The sequence below is a fragment of the Amblyraja radiata genome, chromosome 4 (assembly GCF_010909765.2).
Source record: "Amblyraja radiata isolate CabotCenter1 chromosome 4, sAmbRad1.1.pri, whole genome shotgun sequence".
Classification (NCBI taxonomy): domain Eukaryota; kingdom Metazoa; phylum Chordata; class Chondrichthyes; order Rajiformes; family Rajidae; genus Amblyraja; species Amblyraja radiata.
In genome coordinates, this window is record NC_045959.1 from 51,862,176 (window position 1) to 51,883,514 (window position 21,339).

Below are 21,339 nucleotides of genomic sequence, written 5' to 3' on the forward strand. Positions count from 1 at the left end.
TTGAATAAATTGGAATAAAGGCGAAATTATGTCTTTAAAACCACAGGATTCGAGACACTTACTAAAATTCCCCTTCAAAATTGCAACAGAAAAATTCAAGTATCTGGGTATTCAAATTACGAGAAGACACAAATCATTATTTAGTGCCAATTTTATACCACTATTAAATAAACTGAATGATATGATTAAATTTTGGAAAACGCTTCCGCTCTCATTGATAGGTAGAATTAACACTATAAAAATGACTTTCTTACCACAATTAATATATTTGTTTCAAGCGATCCCAATATGTATTCCAAAATATTTTTTCAAAAAACTAGATTCCACTATCACTAATTTTATATGGGATTACAGAACACATAGAATTCAACGAAAGTATTTGTGCAAATCTAAAGAAGTTGGGGGTTTATCATTACCTAACTTTATGTATTACTACTGGGCAGTGCATATTAAGAACATAATGTACTGGCTGGATAGTTCCACTCAGCAGTTGGAGTGGATAAGAATGGAGAAAGAGGAGTGCTATCTGCACGATATAGGAACGATCCTGCTCTCACCGATAAAATTGAATAGTATAATATTTAAGAAGAACCCAATTATTCACAATATAATAAGAATTTGGAAACAAATAAAAGTATCCTTGAAATTAAATAATTTATCAGTACTAACCCCACTATTGAACAACCCCACATTCAAACCTTCTCTCATCGACAACACATATCAACAATGGGATAGACTGGGGATTAGGAAAGTAGGGGATATGTATGAATTGGGCAAACTGTTATCATTTCAACAATTAAAATTTAAATTTAAATTGAAGGATAATCAATATTTTAAATATATACAGGTATGTGACTTTATGAAGAAATATACACATAGATTTCAAACTATATTTTTAGACCCTTTAGAAGAAGCAATGAATATTAGGCTGATTCACAAAAATTAATATCATACTTTTATAATAATATATTATATAGAGAATCACCCTCAACAGAAGCACTAAGGGAAGATTGGGAACATGAACTAATGATAAAGATCTCAAAGGATAGATGGGAAAAGTATTTGATGAATACACATAACTGTTCTATTAATGCAAGACATAATTTAATTCAATTCAAATTATTACATAGACTATATTATTCAAAAACGAGGTTGAATAAATTTTATCCAAACGTCTCTCCCAGATGCGATAAATGTTTGTTTCAAAATGCTAATATAACACATTCATTTGTAGGATGTACAAAGTTGAATAAATTTTGGAGTGATATATTTGATATTTTTACAAAGCTCTTCAAGTCAAGAATAGAACCCAAAATGGAATGGATTATATTTGGAATAATAGGAGAAGATACCAATTTAAATAAAGACCAAAATGTTTTTTTTAATTATGGGTTAATAATTGGAAAGAAATTGATACTTAAATTTTGGAAAAATACAACCATACCAACTGTTAAAATGTGGATTAGGAATATGATGGACATAGCACGCCTTGAAGAAATGAGACTCCGACTAATAGATAAATATGACCAATTCTTAAGGAGTTGGTCTCCTTTCATCGACTTTTTGGAATCATGTGATGCAGCGGTACCATAAGGATTGCTGATTTCAGTTCATGACGTGGATAGATCTACATCTCCGAATACAGATTTGAAAAATTCTCTTTTAAGGGGCCTTCTCTTCTATTTCTACTTTCCACTTTTTCTTTTTTATTTCTTTTTTCTTTTTTATATACACACTTCAAGTTTTTCTATTCTCTACCATCTATTTTTCCACTTTTTCCCCTTTCTATTGTTTTCTTTTTCTTGTCTTGCTTCCTTCCTTCTCATAACATAAAACTAGAGGTTGTACATAGAATGGATTACGGTATGACATAGTTGGCACCTAAAATTAGGTTCCACTGTACTGTTTTGTACTGTATTAACTTCTAATAAAATAAACAAATTTAAAAAAAAAACTATATAAACTGATAAAGTGCAAATAGCAGAAAGTGGTTATTAATAATCAGAGTTTTGTCTGAGCCAGGTTTAATAGCCTGATGGCTGTGGGGAAGTAGCTATTCCTGAACCTGGTTGTTGCAGTCTTCAGGCTCCTGTACCTTCTACCTGAAGGTAGCAGGGAGATGAGTGTGTGACCAGGATGGTGTGGGTCTTTGATGATACTGCCAGCCTTTTTGAGGCAGCGACTGCGATAAATCCCCTCGATGGAAGGAAGATCAGAGCCAATGATGGACTGGGCAGTGTTTACTACTTTTTGTAGTCTTTTCCTCTCCAGGACGCTCAAATTGCCGAACCAAGCAACGATACAACCGGTCAGCATGCTCTCTACTGTGCACCTGTAGAAGTTAGAGAGAGTCTTCCTTGACAAACCGACTCTCCGTAATCTTCTCAGGAAGTAGAGGCGCTGATGAGCTTTTTTGATAATTGCGTTTGTGTTCTCGGACCAGGAAAGATCTTCAGAGATGTGCACGCCCAGGAATTTGAAGTTCTTGACCCTTTCAACCATCGACCCGTTGATATAAATGGGGCTGTGGGTCCCCCTCCTACTCCTTCCAAAGTCCACAATCAGTTCCTTGGTTTTGCTGGTGTTGAGGGCCAGGTTATTGCGCTGGCACCATATGGACAGTTGCTCGATCTCCCTTCTATATTTTGACTCATCCCCATCAGTGATAAGCCCCACAATAGTGGTGTCGTCAGCGAACTTGATGATGGAGTTCGCACTGTGGTTGGCTACGCAGTCATGGGTATAGAGTGAGTACAGCAGGGGGCTGAGCACGCAGCCTTGAGGTGCTCTCGTGCTGATTGTTATCGAGGCTGACACATTTCCACCAATACGAACAGACTGTGGTCTGTGGATGAGGAGGTCGAGGATCCAGTTGCAGAGGGATGCGCAGAGACCCAGTTCTGCGAGTTTGGTAACCAGTTGCTGTAAACCAGCATCTGCAGTTCCTTCCTACTCAATAAATTTCTTACTTTCAGCGGCATGACAGATCTGTAAACAGAGTACTCAATAGATAACATCACAAATAAATGAAAGAAAAACCTCAATAAATAATAAACCCCAATATTAGTGCAAAATAAAACAAAAGCCCAAAGTCCCTTGTGTAACTAAGACAGTTCGTAGTTTGAAGTTTAATTGATGTTTCTAGTGTTCTATAGCGTGATTATTGTTGGGAAGAAGCTGTTCCTGAACCTGGAGGTTCATTCATTGCCCTAAATCACATCTATCTGTTAATATTTCTCTGATTTGCAAGTATGAACCTTCTTTCAAGGAAATGGGCAATTCATATTTCATGATGATTTTGCATCTTAAAATAGTTAATCATGCATCTACAATAAGTTTGTTATTCCAAAGTTTTTCAAAAGAAAGGAAATCGGGGAATATTTAGTCACACAAAATTAAGCACAGAGGTGTAAAACAGAGAGTCTATTTCCCAAAGCAAAGATGTAAGCGGCTGAGGGCATCATTTTAAATTAATTGGTAAATTATATAAACAGTTTGGCAGAGGAGGTCATCATCTGGCGGCAGAGCCTGCTCTATCTTTCCAGTTCATGGTTGAACTTCTACCTCACTGGTATTTTCCTACACCATTCCATATCTCTTGAATTCCTTAAAACCAAGAAATGTGCCAAGATCTTTATGAATGGTATCATTGAAGAAGTCTCCAGTCCCCAGGGAGAGTGAATTCCAAAGGTTCATCGTTCATTCAGTGAAGAAATTTCTCCTCCTCTCAATTGTAAAAGTTGTGCCCTTTATTCTGAGGTGGTGACATTGGTGACATTATTCTGAGGTGGTGACAGCTTCAAGACTCCTCAGCCACGGGGAAGAACCTTCCTGTATTTATTCTGATGAGCCATGTAATTTTCTTTAAGCTTCAATGAGATCACCTCTCATTTCTCTAAACTTTAGAGAATGAAAGGCTACTGTACCAAAGCTGTCATTCAATGGCAAAATAAAAAACGTCAGATTCTCGGGCAAGGGCTGTGCCTCGTACCATACAAGCAGTGAATGATTTTTAAATGATATTGATTCCATTGTGTATGGTCTTTTCACAGGGACCCCTTCCCAATTCATGTGGACATTTCTGGCAAATGGTATGGGAGCAAAAAAGCAGAGCAGTTGTGATGCTTAATCGTGTCATTGAAAAGGGATCAGTAAGTGAAAGATAATTCGTTTTTGTAAATTAAGTCGAGTTCACTGAACAAATCTATATATATCCACTAACTTGTAACTTCCATTTACATTATGCATTGTGAACACAGGAGGATTTTGTTCAACCACCTTATTAAGATAAACAAGTTAATTGGCCTGATGTTGATTTGTGACCAAGATATTGCTGTTTTTGTGTGTGCAATGTGGAGACGGCAGCGAGTTATGACTTGTGCCTGAGAATCATTACTGATAGTGCTGTTACATATTATCAGTTGATCGGCAACCGTTTCTCCGAACACTTACGCTCTGTCCGCCAATTCCTACTGGATCTGCTGGTTGCTAATCCTTTTAACTGCTCTTCCCCATTGCCATAAGTGACCTTTCTTTCCTGCGCCTCCTCCATTGCCACAGTAAGGCCACTCACAAATTGTAGGAACAGCATCTCATGTTCTGTTTGGGTAGCTTACAACTCACCAGTATAAACATTGAATTTTCCAATTTTAGTTAACTCCCTCCCTGTGCCCCACCTGGCCTTGCACCTATTTCTCCCCTCCCACCTACTTTCCTTCCTCTAGCTTCACAGTTCACAACTCTTCAATTATTTTATCACACAACTTCTGGCTTTTCATCCCCATTTACCTATAAAAATCCCCTCACCTGTATCCACCTATTACTTGCCAGGCTTTGTCCTGCCCCCTCTCTTCCAGCTTTCCTGATAAAATTATATTGAGTTATACAGAAAAAAATGAGCAACGAGTGGCCTTTCAGTCCTTTTGAGCTTGCATTGCCCTATAATGCTGTGCACAACATTCATAGGGTGGTCTCCTCAAAGACCTTTTTCATTATTGTAGCTGGTCATCCTTGCTCCCATACTCATATCCTCTTGCATTGAAGGATTAACATATGTTGAAGCTTAACGGCTTGGTGCATCTGCTTGCTTACTTGTTTGTAATGACGTCTGCTGTACATTACCACGTGAATCTCCATTTGCCTTTGTTTTTCCTACCAAAATTGATGATGCATTTATCCACTTTATTGATCATATTTATTCCTATTTGATCAAAGTTGCCTTGAGGCCTCTTTGCTTACACCTCCAAATTCATAATTTCATCCCGTTAGTTGTAATCAGCAAATCCCAAGCACAGAATCCAAGAGTACCCCATAAGTTACTGCCTGCCACTTGGAGAAAGACTACTGCATTACTACCGTTTCCTGTCCTTAAAACAATTTAAATCAAATTTAATTTTGCACATTAACTTCTTAGGTGGAATGTTATCAAAATCTTTCTGAAAATCTAAGTACATCTACTTAAATGTACTTAGATTACATCTACTGGTTCGTGGGTTGGTTGTTCTGATTGCATCCTTTAAAAAATTAAATTGGTTTCTCCAACATTATCTCCCTTTCAGAATCTGAGTGGTCTAATCCCATTTTTTATTCTGAGTGTCTGGTTTTATTTAATCCTTCAACATAGCCTACAGCACTTTCTCCATCTCAAATGCAAGACTGGCTGTTCTGTGCTTCCCATTTTCTCACTGCCTTTTATAAATTCTGGAGATATATTTACCATCCTCCAAAATACAGTAATTGTTCCTTGATCTTTTGAATTCTGTCACATGATAACCAATGCATTAATTATTTCCATGGCTCTCATCTTTAGTACTCTGATGCAAATTATCAGACAGTGGTGATTTTTTTATCTTGTTCGTTAATTCCTCCAAAATTAGTTTCTTACGAATAGTAATTTCCTTTAGTTTTCACTTAATTTAGTCTGTCCTTTCCCTATTCCCCATTAAAAATTGATTCTGATGATAGGGAACCTATACTTTATTTCACTGATCTTTTTCATTTTGCATGTTTGAAGCTTTTGCAGTCCATTTTTCTATTCCCTGCAACTTTACCCCCGTTCTCTATTTTTGCTCTTATTTATTTGTTTCCTTTGCAAAATACTGGTCCCAATGCTCAGGTTTGTTGCTTTGTCTGACAATCGTGTGTAACTTTCTCTTTGGATCTAATTCTTCCTCAACTCTTGGTAAGATCACTTTTCTTTCTTTTGATTTTGCACCAGGCAGGAATATATAATGACTGCAGTTCCTACACTCATTCATTGAAGAAGAACCATTGTCTCTCTATCATCATGATTTTGGCTCATGTTCAATCTCTTATTGCCTTGGACCATGCTCAACAGGATTGTTAACCAATATCTTATTACATAATACTCAATCGAGGATTTCCTGTTTGGCAGCTCAACATACTGCCCCTAGGCCATAGGTCCAGGAATTCTTCCCCTACCATATTACTGCTGATTTGCTTTTGTTTCATGATTATGGATGTATCATTTGCTGCATGCATTTTTAATTTCCTGTTCGACATTATGTGCTCTATCACCACATGGAGATCCAGAGACAACCAGCAGTATCCTCTGCCCCTCTCACTACTTGGGTCCAGCTCGGCAGATTCCACATCTTCATTTTCTGAATTAATCTTCTTTCTGACTATTGCATTAACATCATGCTTTGCTAACAATACCACTCGCCTTCTTTTCCATTTTGATTGCCTTACCTAAATATTTAATAATTCAACTCACAGCTTTGGTCACTCTGAAACCATATCTGTGTAATATTGTTAACTTATTCATCTTATTATAAATGCTTCATGTCTTAGATGCAGCACCTTTAGCCATATATTTTTAATCTTTTGAGACATTTTGACTATTTTATTAACAGGTGCTTGTTGCATTGAAACCAACCATCTTGTTGCAGTATTCTTAAAGAAAACTACTGAAGAGTCTGTACTCAGATTTTGTTTTTTCTCCCGCAATATAAAGTACATATTCTCCTCAATAAAACACTGATTATTTTAATAAAAGTTGGAGCATTTTGAATGTACTTTGGCAGACCCATGGCTTGGGAATCTAGACCTCCTGCGACAATAAAGCTGTTTAGCCAAAATATTGGTAGACATATTCCTCCTTTCCAGCTTAACAACAATGCTTAAGGGATTTGCAAAGCAATGTCAGTAAGAAAAATATTTGTGAAAACATTTCCAAATGAAGGATTAGAAGATCAGAGAAGGATTTATGTTTTCTATAATGTTAGCAATGATGAAGAATGTAATCGAATCTCAACATGATCTTTTCCTGCATTTCTTTGTTTCTACATTATTTTTTTCCCATGGGGTCCATCTATGCCCCGTTTACCTTGCATGGTTGATCAGTTTTTATTTATGATAGGGAATAGTAAAATTTGTCCAGCAATCTGTGCTGTGATCATTGTGCAATTTTCTTTTCAAATGCAGTGAGGATTTTGTTTTAATTCTGTGTTCTTATTCTAAAGTTTGGTTACATAACATTTTGCCAGAATGACGATTATTGGAAGGAAGTAGCATAACTTTCCCAATTAACTGGCTCTTGAACAGGCATGAAAGCTTAAAAATGTAGGCATGTTTAATTAAAATAGTATTTGCATAACTTGATACTTTCATGCTGGCTTACTGTTAATATTGCAAATGTAATACAGAATCTTCGAGATCTGCCTCCAAATAAGATCTATCCAAATAAAGTTCTTATCAAATTTTCTATCCTTCTCGCTTTGTGGAACTGCCAAGTAAAAATGTTGAGTACAATTGGACAACATCTAAATTCAATTTAATTACTGTATCTGTGCCATAATAACTATTTACAGCTTTTTTAAAGACACATGGTTTATAGGAAAGTGAAATGTGTGTTGTCTTTTGTATTGCAGGTAAAATGTGAAAAGTATTGGCCAAACACAAACGAGGAAACAATGGCGTTTGAAGATACTGAGTTCAGCTTAACATTATTATGTGAAGATGTAAAATCATACTACACTGTGCGACAGCTGGAATTGCAGAGAAACTCTGTAAGGGAATTTTTAATAGAAGTGGTGGTAGTGACATTTAAATAGGTCTTATTTCATAGAATCACACAGCATATAAAGAGGCCACTCAGCCCAATTCGTCCAGACTGACCGGTGGACCCACTTCTGCATCCGGTGGACCCACTTCTGCATTAATCCCATTGCCCAATATTTAGTCCATAGCCTTCTATGCCGAGGCAAATAAAGTTCATCGAGACGCACATGTCAGCAATCCAGCTTAAACCATTCTCTCAAGCAATACATTCCTGGTACTTGCCACTCTAGATGAAGTAGGTTTTTAAAAAATGACAGCTAATTACAATAACCTCCCTACCCTGTATTCAGTGAGTTTACTTTATTGTCACTTGTACCGAGGTACAGGGAAAAGCTTTTGTCGGTGGACTGATTCGTGCTCCGATTACTGAAGGCCAGTAGTCCATATGCCCTACTAACTACATTACCTACCTGTGTTGCCATCTTTGACGATATATGGACTGGTACTCCAAGCTCCCTCTGTCCCTCAATACTGACTTAAATTGCACCGTTCATGGTATGTGTTTGAGCCTCATTCCTCTCCCAAAATGTATTACCTCTCATTTGTCTGGATTAAATGCCATCTGCCATTTCTCAAACCATCTTCTTCACTATTTATACTCCTTGCATTAACATTTTTAGTGTTAGATTTTTTCATTCTTATTTTTTTTAGTTTTTAATAAAGTTTGAAGGTAATGAATTGCATGTTTGGAATGCTTTACCCAAGTTCTTTTTCAAATGTTTTACTGATTTAATCTTTTTTGTACCAATAGACTGGAGAGACTCGAGAAATTTACCATTTTCATTATACCACTTGGCCTGACTTTGGGGTACCTGAATCCCCTGCTTCATTCCTTAATTTTTTGTCCAAAGTGAGAGAATCGGGCTGCTTGAACTCTGATTGTGGGCCTGCAGTAGTTCACTGCAGTGCAGGCATTGGACGATCTGGTACCTTTTCTTTGGTAGATACCTGCCTTGTTTTGGTGAGTGATCAGAAACGTAACTAATTATTGAAAGTACCACATGGTTGCCCATCAGTCAGAAGTCATATTATATCCTATTGCAGTAAACCCTCATTATAACAGCCATGGGTGGGAATGGCGTCCATCATTGCCGATAACCAAGTATGGGTTTTCCCCCATTGACATCACTGCCTGGGTGTCGGGTCAGAATCCTGGAGCCCCGTCACTGAGAGCCCAGTGGGACCTCCCTCACCACACGGAGCGCAGTGGCCTAAGTAGGCTGGCCGGCACCACCTTGTCCAGAACAGCTGGGCAGCAGCAGTAATCGCTACTCCTGCTGCTGATTCCCACATTCAGAAGTTGAGAGAAAAATGGGAGGATTGGGGTGATGGGGTGAGGAAACTCTCTAAGTGAGATTCTAACGATCAACTGCCTGCCTGGAGTTCAGAGTGAAAGGACATAGTTGATTTCATGGGCTGTTCAACTGCTACCTGGTCCTTTATAATGCCATTCTCTGATTGGCACTGATGTTTGTGCAATCATTTAATACATAGAACAGTACAGCACAAGACCAGGCCCTTTAACCCACAATGTCTGTCCCGAACATGATGCCATGACCATCACTTATCTACCTGCACATAACCCATATTTCTCCATTCCCTGCATATCCGTATGCCAATGCAGATTTTCAGGTCGGGTCAGGGGGAGTTCCCCCCCCCCCCCCCCCCGCCCTTAGTCATGGTTACCATGTAATCCCATGCTACCTGCTCCATAGTCTGATAGTCAGTGACTAAACCGTCTCCCCCCCCCCCCCTGGTTTGCCAGGTGAGGAGGGGGCTGTGGACCCCCAGCAGTACCAAAAACAAGACCTGTCAAAGGGTGGATGAGCTTCTAGCGAGCCAACGGCCATCCACACTTCAGTAGAAGTTGCGATCACTGTTGTACATAGCATTGTAAGGAATGATGATAAAGCAGACACACCAAAATCCTATACTTCCAGCGGCGGAAGTCCGCAGGAACTGGAGGACAGAGATGTGTGGTGCGTCCATCACCGTTCCCGTTGGAAACCAGCACCACTGCGTCGCTAATGTTTTGAACAATGATGAATGAATACAAAAGTCTTTTAAATGCCACTAACGTATCTGCTTCAACCACCGCCCTCAACAACCTATTCCAGGTACTCGCCAACCTCTGCAAAAACACCTTAACCCGCACATCTCCTTTAAACATTGGCCCCCTCACTTAAAGCTCTGCTCTCTAGTATTTGATTTTCCATCCTGAGAAAAAGATTCTGTTACTGTCTCCCCTATCTTTGCCTCTCATAATTTAATATACTCGGGTCTTTCCCCCCCCCCCCCCCCCCCCCCAGGACTTCTGGTTTTCCACAGAAAGCAATCCCAGTCTGTCTAACTTCTCCCCTGTAGCTAATAACTACTATGCCTGGTATCATTCTAGTATACCTCTGCACCCTTTCCAAAGCCTCCACATCCATATTTTACATACACAGCCCCTCCCGACCCTTTCTCTGCCGAAATTTAAATGCAGCTTTGAGGATCCTGGGTCATGCCAGCCTAATAGAAACATAGAAAATAGGTGCAGGAGTAGGCCATTCGGCCCTTCGAGTCTGCACCGCCATTCAATATGATCACGGCTGATCATCCAACTCAGTATCCTGTATCTGCCTTCTCTCCATACCCCCTGATCCCTTTAGCCACAAGGGCCACATCTAACTCCCTCTTAAATACAGCCAATGAACTGGCCTCAACTACCTTCTGTGGCAGAGAGTTCCAGAGATTCACCACTCTCTGTGTGAAAAATGTTTTTCTCATCTCGGTTTCCCTTCTATCCTCAAACTGTGACCCCTTGTCCTGGACTTCCCCAACATCGGGAACAATCTTCCTGCATCTAGCCTGTCCAACCCCTTAAGAATTTTGTAAGTTTCTATAAGATCCCCCCTCAATCTCCTAAATTCTAGCGAGTACAAGCCGAGTCTATCCAGTCTTTCTTCATATGAAAGTCCTAACATCCCAGGAATCAGTCTGGTGAACCTTCTCTGTACTCCCTCTATGGCAAGAATGTCTTTCCTCAGATTTGGAGACCAAAACTGTACGCAATACTCCAGGTGTGGTCTCACCCAGACCCTGTACAACTGCAGTAGAACCTCCCTGCTCCGAATGTTAGCACTCGGTACTTAATACTGTGTAAGGGCTTGTAGTGGTTCTGCTCACTATGAACAAATGTAGATATTTTAAAAATTGTGTCTGGTGACCAAATTGTTAGCCAAGTGTATTTCTTACAGATGGAGAAACGTCAAGATCCGTCTTCTGTGGACATCAGAGAAATACTATTGGAAATGAGGAAGTACCGGATGGGGCTCATACAAACTCCAGATCAGTTGAGATTTTCATACATGGCAGTTATAGAGGGAGCAAAATATATCATGGGAGATCCGTCGTTACAGGTAAAAGATGTTTATTCTCCTCTTTGATCCCTTAGGGTGAGAGTGTTGTACAGCACAAAAATGAAACTGAGAAATGCTAATTTGTTTCTAAATGGTCTGTGGCTAACTTTATGATTATGCCCCTCTCCTTTTCCCCAACCAGAGAGTGAATCTTTTCTCTGTATTTACCTTACCTATTTACTCTCATCATTTTTAAAGCTTAAAGTTTGGGGTGGCATAGCGATAGAACTGCTGACTTACAGAACCAGAGACGTGGTTGCGATCCTGATTATGGGTGCTGTACTGAGTTTGTACGTTCCCACTGTAACCGTATGGGTTTTATTTCTCTGGTTCTCTGGTTTCCTTCCACACTCAAGACGTACATGTTTGTAGGTTAATGGGGTTAGGTACAAAAAAAAATTTCCCTGGTGTGTAGGATGGTCTTTGTGTATCGGTGGGCCGAAGGGTCTGTTTCCTCTGGATCTCTATCTCTCTAAAGTCCAATTGTATAATCTTTAACTCTTCTCAATGGGATATGCTTATCTACCGTTACGCCTTAATTTATCTCTCGGCCTTGTCTTGTTATCATTCTGGTAATTCTACAGCACCTCTTCCAAGATCAATAATCCTTTTGGTATCAATATATATCTTTCTACAATGTAATACTCCATCTGAGTCCTGACCAAGGCTTTGCACAGCTGCAACATCACTTTGTCAATTTTGAATTGCAGCTCCTTGAGATTAAGGCCAATAGTCCATTAATCTTTTTGATTACATGAGTGCTGGCTTGCAATGATTTGTGTGAATGAATACCCAAAACCATTTGTTCTACAACAGCTGCTTGTCCCACCATTAGTAAATATTGATTTGTCTTTCTTGGATCCCAAAGGATGATCTCACATTTCCCAGACCGAACCGCATCTTCCTTAGTTTTGCCAAACTACTTGGTCTGTCTGTTATTATGTATAGGTTATAATTCTGCTCTGATTGTATGAGTGAAATAAATTTGCCCTTCAATGTTACCAGTCTAATGTTGTATGCCTTTGGGTTACTCCAGCACTATGACAGCACTCTATAAGATGTGCTGCCTCAAATGCAGCTGATGTCATCAAAAACCCACATTTCTTGGCCACACTTTCATTTTGCTGCAACCAGTGGTAAGAAGGCATAGGAACTTGAGAATCGTGACCACCATGTTCAAGAAAAGCTTCCCATAATCATCAGGCTCTTGAACCTTAACCACTACCTCAGCAACTATGATCTTTTATGGACACAAAGTGCTGGAGTAACTCAAAGTAGGCATGCCTTGAAGATTTTGCAGTGGAGCAGTCAAAATGTAGAAACGAACTGCAGATGCTGGTTTGCACAAACGGATACAAAGTCTCGAGTAACTCAGTGGGTCGTATCTCTGGAGATTTCGGATAGGTGATGTTTCAAGTCGGGACTCTTCTTCAGGCACAAGAAGGGTCCCCACTTGAAATGCATATGAAGCGTTTTCATCAAATCAATTCCTTCCGTGGGTCCTGTGCATGTTGTGAATTGTCCCTCTCCCAATTTATTTTGAAGTTTTACCATTATTATAATATGACAGATTGGTCGATGGTGGAGATAGTTATTGGTTAACATTAAATCTTGTAATCTTTTAATATAAAGAAAGTAACTTTTCATGTTTTCCAGCCAAGTGGATGGCCAAGAGTAAATGAAAAAACTCTTATTTTATCCTTTTCTGCATCTATATAATGTGATTGAGCATTACATAATTTGAATTCTTTCCCGTGGTTCTGACATGTTGAGATAAATAGCTTTCTAAAAACAATTTCACTTGGTGCAAATGCAGTTTTAATCTTTTGTAATATAAATCATACTTTTTTGAGAATTTTTCATCTTTCGAGTGCTATAAAGTTTGTTGGTCATTTACAGGGTTGAATTATTTTATATTAACTTAGTTGTAATCCATAGTTCATTCAAAGATTCATTAAAGTTATGTTACAACTTGGTGTCAGGATGTGTTGGATACTTGCGATCTTTTGGTAACATCAAAATTGAAACTTATTGTGATCTGAAAACTAACGGAGAAGCAATGTAATGGATTTTGACTGTGAAAATTAAGTTAATAAATTATAGAAGCAGAATCGGGCCATTCGGCCCACCGAGTCTATTCTGCCATTCAATCATGGCTGATCTATCTTTCCCTCTCAACTCCATTCTTCTGCCGTCTCCCCATAACCCCTGACACCCATACTAATCAAGAAGTTTGAAATTCCTGCTGTGTCCGAACCGGGTGAGAGATTGACAAGGCAATTTGTATAAGGAATACTTTGTCTGATCAAAGCTTTTTAAATGATTTGCTACTTTTGCTATAATGAGACTTTGCATGTTTTTACTCATTGCATGTTGCTTTTATTATCATGATTAAAGTAGGAGCAAAGAATGATTTAAATTTTGTTGTTTCTTAACAGAAAAGATGGAAAGAGCTTTCCAATGAAGACCAAGATCCTGTACCAGACCATGCGCCTCCACCTCCCCAACCTCCTAAACGGGCCCTTCCCCGACATAACGAGAATAGGGCCCCTCATTTATCGGCAGAGGAAGCAGCAGATGCAGAAAACAACATTTCCACAGAAGAAAGTTCAGTACAAGAAAAGGAAGATAGCAAAACAGAGTATGTAAAGTGAGTTTGTGTTTTCTAAAAGAAACCAACTAAAATAGTCACCTTTTTTAACTACCCTCTTTATCTTTTGAGCTCTTAACTTTGGACTTTCTTGTACCAGAAGGAATAGCAGATGCTGGTTTACACCGAAGATAGACACAAAATGCTGGATTAACTCAGCAGATCAGGCAGCATCTCCGGACAAATGAAATAGGTGAAGTTTCGGGTCGAGAGCCAAAATGTCACCTATTCCTTTTCTCCAGAGATGCTGCCTGACCCGATGAGTTGCTCCAGCATTTTGTGTCTTTCCTTGGACTTGTGGTGATGATATTTACATAGTTTCCTGCTGTTACTAATGTGCTTACATGGCTGGGAGTTTCCCATGTTGTGCAAACACGATTGACAACGTAATTTCATTCGATTTGGTGAAATAATCTGAAGTTAAAATTTCGGACATGATGCCCACTTTCTATTGTTTTAAAGTAATGCTAGTAGTTATATCTTTATTTTAAACCCATCTTTGCCATCAACTCCAAATTTACTTTTTACCTTGCAAAATCAGGAGAGAATATTTTTAATCTCTATCTAACATTTAGATAGTAAGAACATAATTTACCATGCAATGAACTTTAGGAGGGATATGGATTATGTGCAGGTAAATAAGAGATGGTCTTGGCACCATGTTCAGCACAGACATTATGGGCCGAAGGGCTTGTTCTTGTGCTGTTCTATATTCTATGATCAGTATTTAAAATAAAATTCCAACCTTTAAAGGAATAGTGCCATAGTACTTAAATTTTAATAATTTGTTTTTATGTGCTGTCACTTGAATCTATCAAATTTTCACATTTAAGACATAGTAATAATGTTTATCATTAAAGGTTCTATACCTTGGAGTAAGTAAGGCTTCCTGAAAATGTACTTTCCCAAATTTTAAAAACAAGTATGTTTGCAAGAGAATTCTAATATTTTGCCTCCAACCACTAGTATTTTGCTAATTACTGTTCTATGATGTCTATATGACGGTATCTTGTTTACGTTTTTAAAGTTTTTTCAGAAAAATGTGTTTCTAAAAGACATGCAGATTTGTGGGTTAATTTGCTTCAAATTTGCTCTCATGATGAGAAAGCTGGATCACATAGGCGGTCACGGTGGCGCAGCGGTAGAGTTGCTACCAGACAGCGAATGCAGCGCCGGAGATTCGGGCTCAACCCCGACAATGGGTGCTGTCTGTACAGAGTTTGTACATTCTCCCCGTGACCTGCGTGGGTTTTCTCCGAGATCTTCGCTTTACTCCCACACTCCAAAGACATACAGGTTTGTAGGTTAATTGGCTTGGCAGTTGTCCCCAGTGGGTGTAGGATAGTGTTAATGTGCGGGGATTGCTGCTCGGTGCAGATCAGGTGGGCCGAAGGGCCTGTTTCTGTGCTGTATCTCTAAACTGAACTGAAACTAATAACATAAAATAGTAAGATTAAACGAGAACTTACCAGTTCGAAGTTTGATCGTTATTTTATGAGGAGTACGTTGAGGGAATACGTGAAGAACCCCGCCAGGACGCATGCGTGTCATTCTTCAAAGCAGCGGTGTGAAATCACAGATAACTGTAATGACTGAACATAGTAAGATTAGAGAAGAAAATACCAGTTGAGTATATGATCAAGGGTGGGAGCGGAGGACACGTATTCCCTCAACGTACTGCTCATAAAATAACGATCAAACTTCGAACTGGTAAGATCTCGTTTAATCTTACTATTTTACTTCGGAGTCACGTGAGTGACTACGTGAAGATTTCAAAGCTCTGTGATTTCATGCCGTGGAAACAAGTCCATGCATCACATCTGCCTTTATTGACTGTGGGAGGAATTGTGTTAACATGTTTAGACATGAATCCAACATTGAAATCCATGATAAATTGTTATCAACAAATTATAGCCCCTATTTATGGGGTGAAATTATATTACAGAACTTAAAATTGGCTCTGCAAAGTTCCAGTTTAACTACTGGTTTGTGGTAGAATAGTTGGAACATTTTTCCCTGATCCATCCTGTTGTCTTCGAGGATTTGGTTCATTGGTACATCCAACTCCATAGCTGCCGATGTAGCTGCAGCCCTGGTGGAATAAGATTTGAATATGTTAGTATCCACCCCAGCTGTTGTTAAAACCTGTTTCAGCCATCTGGAAATAGTTTGAACCGATACTTTTTTGTGGGTTGTTTGTGGCTGATTAGTAGTGCCATCTCATAGCCTCAGATGTTTTTGGTGTTCTCCATATATAACAATAATTGTCTTATTATACAGAGACGATATCTGTAGGGTAATCCCTAAATTCTATTTTGAGGCCTGATGATCCCGGTCTGTTCTGTTTGACTAATTCGTAATATGAAACGTTATATTCCTGTTGAAGAAGTCATATAGTCCAGCCTTAACTTATGTACGACTGTACCTTTAGTGACGTGACCGAAGCCATCAGCATGACTGTTTTGTGCGTCAGTCTTTGCAGGGACAGAGCTGTTGCTGGAGACCAATTCCTTAGCAACGTTAGGGCAATACTCATATCCCATTTTAGAGAGTACCTGGTTATTGGGGGATTGATATTAAAAATTCCCCTCATAGGTTTGGTTACCAGGGGTGAGTCCCAACAGAATGACGCTCTGATCCTCGCCATAGATATGTTGAAAAGGCACTTCTGGCGCAGTTAATGGCACTGTAACTGAGCCCCTCATCATAATGGAGGCCTGCCAAGAATTCCAGAACAGACGTTATGTTCATCGAACTGTAGGTGATGTTGTTTCTGTGACAATATATCTCCCATTTCCTGATGTATACCAGATATAGTTTTTTGGTGGACTGTCTGTGGCCCGCTGAGATAATGTTCAATGTTCGGTCCGCCAGTCCCAGTTGCAGTAGAGGTTTCTTTAGACTCTACAAATTGATAGGTCTGTTGTTTTTGACATGGATGGGTTCCCCTGTTACGGGATGAACCAATAATCTGGTTGTTTCAGGATGGTGATACATAGTTAAAACCCATGTCGAGTTTCACAGGGAACCATGGTTAAGTAGGCCAATCGGCGCTACCAATTAACAGACGCTGAGTCTTGTTGTATTTTTCGTAATACCCGACTGATGATGCAGAAAAGGAGAGAATGCATAGATAAACAATTGCCCCCTCAATGCAGTGAAAAGCATCTGTCCCTGCTGTCCCAGGGTCTGGTTCCCAAGAAACACAGTTTGGTAACTGGTGATTAAGTCTTATTTTATTGAATTTGCGTGACCTGATGTCTGTCACTGAATTTTGGGTTACCTGGTAGGTAAGTAGCTGATATTCAAATATTTCTCTGGATACACCATTACCAAATTGTATTAGTCAGATTGTCACACTGTAGTCTAACATGCTGGTGATTTATCCCAGAGCAGTATGACTTTAGGCCATAGAACGCACCCCACATTTCCAGGTAGTTTATGCCCAGTGTCTGTGATAATGATGCCTCCTGTGCCTTTCATCTACCTCCACAGATGGAGATGGAATTGGTAGTACCCCAACCAAGCGCACTGGCATCAGTTTGTAGCACCACTAAGGGTTTGCTGATAACGATAGGGTTGGAACAATGCTGAATGTTATCCCTCCACCATTTTAATTCCATAAGCTTTGATTGGTGGCTTATTGGTCTGTCGAAATGACCAGTATTAACTTTGAGTGTTTGTATTTTTGCCTTTTCTAGATTTTTGGTAATACAAAGGTCCAAATTGTGTGGCTGGAAAGGCAGACACTATATGCCAATTACCCTTGCTACCAACCTGATAGACGGTTCACTGATGTCAGTGGGGTTGTTGCAGGCCTCAGTTAAGACTGTAGCCTTGTCCTTTGGTAAAGTCACCGACATGTGAGCTGTCAATAGTGAACCCCAAATAATCCATTATGTTGGTAGGCGTTAGTTTAGATTTAACTGGATGGATGATAACCCCAGTTTTCACCCAATTGTATGGTGGCTGTTACAGCTAGTTAGGCCAACTCCAAAGTTATGCCCACAATTAGTATGATCATATGATTATGTATTTGGTAGAGCTCTATACTGCCAGAGCTGCCCCATCCAGTTGAATTAAAAAAAAATAAAGTTTGTGATCAGTCCGTGTAGGCACTGAATAGTAAGCATCTTTTAGGTCGATGCTAGCCATGGAGTAGCCTTTGGAATCAGTTCTTTAGCAGTTACCAGTTCCCATTTTGTACTGAATATATAGCACAATGTATTCAATTTGGTCAATTCGATGATGATGCGACTGTCACCATCTATTTTGTTTTTGGTAAAGATATAAGACACAAATTCCAGCCAATAGTGTTGGGTTAACCCATTACCCCTTTTGCACAATTCAATGGTATATCCCTGGATACTGCTTAGGATATAAGTGTCTGTAGTTGATATACACCATGTATCCAAAAGAGTGTAATCTCCCACCAATGTGTGTATTATGAATGAATACGTTTATTGTCATTGCACAATACTGTGCAACGAAATTCCATTACATCTCCGGTTAAAAAGAAATACAAACATGACAACCATTAATACATATGTACACATTAGCAAAACAATAAATAAATATTTTAAAATAATTTAAAAGAATTTAGCGGCATTCCTCGGAATTACATTTTGCTTCCCCAGTGTTCTCTGTTGGAATTAAGCTCTTTTATCGCACATGGGTAGAAACTATTTTTTAGTCTATTTCTGCTGGCTCCCGCAACTTCGCGGGTCTATTTCTGCTGGCTCCCGCAACTTCGCGGGCCTTCGCGAGCCTTCAGAGACCTGAATCGCCTCCCAGAGGGTAGCAGAGTAAAAAGGTGGTTGGCAGGGTGGGATGTGTCCTAATTTGTAAGGGACCAGACCCACCTACCTCCATTGTTACCAGTGGAAGTTTGTTTCTTCTTTGTGGTCTTCGTGGAGATTGAGGCGCCGGTGTCTGGGTTTGTTTTTGGGTTGGGTGTTTGCGCATTTTCCAGGAAGGCCGTTTTGGGCTATGGTCTAAAAGACCGCTGTCCTGTATGCCCGGCCTTTGAGCTTTCACCAGCTTCTCTTGTTCTGCTGGTGGGTGCATAAGGGTGCTGTCTTTGGCTGTAGGAGATCCTTAATGTTGTCGCCTTTATGAGCCCCAGGGCTTTCCTAAGTCCTGCTCCGACTAGTTTCCAGATGCTATTTCCACGATTGGAACATTCAGGGATACGCAGTTTCCTGGTCCCAAGTATTTTTGCAGTGGTGTCCATCGTGGTCTGGCTGTATGTATTTGGACACCATGACCAGTAGATTTTGCCTTCCTGCACCCCCTGCACACTTGTAGTTTTGTTCGTCAAAACCCCTCTTCAGGGTCAGCCCAGAATTGACCCCCCAGTACTCCCCTCTGACGAGGGAGATGCACTCTGCAGCCCTATGTAAGGTGCTGCTGTGGGTGTTTTTAATATCCCCACGGTGACTAGACTCCATCTCCCGGAGTCTGTCATGTTGGAGCTCTGCTCCATAAGCCACTCCAACCGGCTCCAGCGCTCACAGTCGCTGGCCGCTCGCGGCTGCTCAAAGTCGGACTCATCAGTCAACGACTCTTTTGGTTTTCTTCTTGCCTTCCCGCCCAGACGCAGTGTTTAATCTGGCCGGTGCTGGGGTGAAATCGGGCACAGCTGTTCCCTTACGGGTGATTCCTGTGCTGCCGGCTGCTGCTGGCGTCCGCAACTCCGCGATCTTCCCCCGCCAGCTTTGTCGCAGCTCTGGCCGACTTCATTGCCTTGTGCATGTTTCCCCCACCTGTAGAACAGTATGGGAACAATAAAGACCGCAGTATCACTTACCTGCAGGTCCAGGCTTAAAACTTGCCGTTATGGGGGGACGCCGTTCCACCCCTCCTCCTGCCGTTTTGACTTGTCAAAGCCAATGGCTCCGTTCTATATAGTCTCCCGCCCAGCCATGGTGTTTAATCTGGCCGGTGCAGGAGCGAAGTCGGGCACAGCTGTTCCCTTACGGGTGATTCCGGTGCCGCCTGCCGTTGTTTGCACACCTCTCCATGTTTCCCCCACCTGTGAAACAGTATGGGGAGAATAAAGACCGCAGTTTTACTTACCTGCAGGTCCAGGTTTAAACTGTCGCTACGGGGGAACGTCGTTCCACCCCGCCTCCTGCCGTTTCGACTTGTCAAAGTCGACGGCCCCATTCTGAATAGTCTCCCGCCCGGCCGTGGTGTTCTGGCCGGCGCGGGACCAAAAGTCGGCACAGCTGATCCCACTTACGGGGCTTGTGCCTTCAGCTGCTGCTGGCTCCCGCAACTTCGCGGTCCTCCCCAGCCAGCTTCACTCGCAGCACTTGTGGACACTATTTTGTCCAGCTTCCCCCCCCTGTGTAAAAACAGCGCGGGGACAAAAAACTACCGCAGAGTAAATCACTTACCTGCAGGTCGCGGTTTCAAACTTACCGCTGCGGGGAACGCTCCACCCCGCCTGTCGTTTCGCAAGCGTGAAAGCGATATGACACGCATGCGTCCTGGCGGGGTTCTTCACGTAGTCACTCACGTGACTCCGAAGTAAAATGAGTGAACAGATGATCAATGGGGCAGCACAGGGATGCAGTGGTAGAACTACTGCCTTACAGCGCCAGAGACCCGGGTTCGATCCTGACTACGGCTGCTGTCTGTACGGAGCTTGTACCTTCTCCCTGTGACTGCGTGGGTTTTCCCTGCGTATTCTGGTTCCCTCCCACACTCCAAAAACGTACAGGTTTGTAGGTTAATTGGCTTCTGTAAATTGTGATTGGATAGTGCGAGCGCACAGGGTGATCGCTGCTCAGCGCGGACTCGGTGAGCCAAAGTGTCTGTTACCACGCTGTATATCTAAAGTCAAGGAAATTGTTGACATGAACTTGGTAGGGTGAAGGACCTGTTTTCATGCTGCACTTCTAAACTAAATTAAACTAAATCAAATCATAAAGGATAAATTGTGCCCTCAATGCTATTGTTTGAAACACACAACTTTACAGTATTAGAGCTTTGAATCTTTTTGTTTCTTTCCTTCCAGATGTTGCATCATGTACGAGGCACCGATTCCCAGACCTCCACTGATAATGGTTTAAGTTGATGACTAGGAAATGTATGATTTGGTCGCTCAATCATTAAGTCTTTGAAATCCACCATGTACAGATGAGGCATAGTTGGCTGCCTTTTCAATTTTCTTGATCAAATATGTTGCAGCAAAGGACC

At 40.7% G+C, this 21,339-nt stretch overlaps 1 protein-coding gene across 3 annotated transcripts in view; it reads left to right on the forward strand.

Moving 5' to 3' along the window:
- The window catches only part of ptpn2 (protein tyrosine phosphatase non-receptor type 2), a 64,255-nt gene that overhangs the window by 35,035 nt on the left and 7,881 nt on the right, over positions 1–21,339 (forward strand). For 2 of the 3 annotated variants that reach the window (XM_033019435.1, XM_033019434.1), the window contains exons 4-8: positions 4,053–4,151; positions 7,893–8,030; positions 8,834–9,043; positions 11,322–11,483; positions 13,922–14,133. In XM_033019435.1, the coding sequence (XP_032875326.1) occupies positions 4,053–4,151; positions 7,893–8,030; positions 8,834–9,043; positions 11,322–11,483; positions 13,922–14,133 (821 nt within the window). The remainder of the gene's footprint in view (positions 1–4,052; positions 4,152–7,892; positions 8,031–8,833; positions 9,044–11,321; positions 11,484–13,921; positions 14,134–21,339) is intronic. The other variant, XM_033019436.1, reaches the window with a different exon arrangement.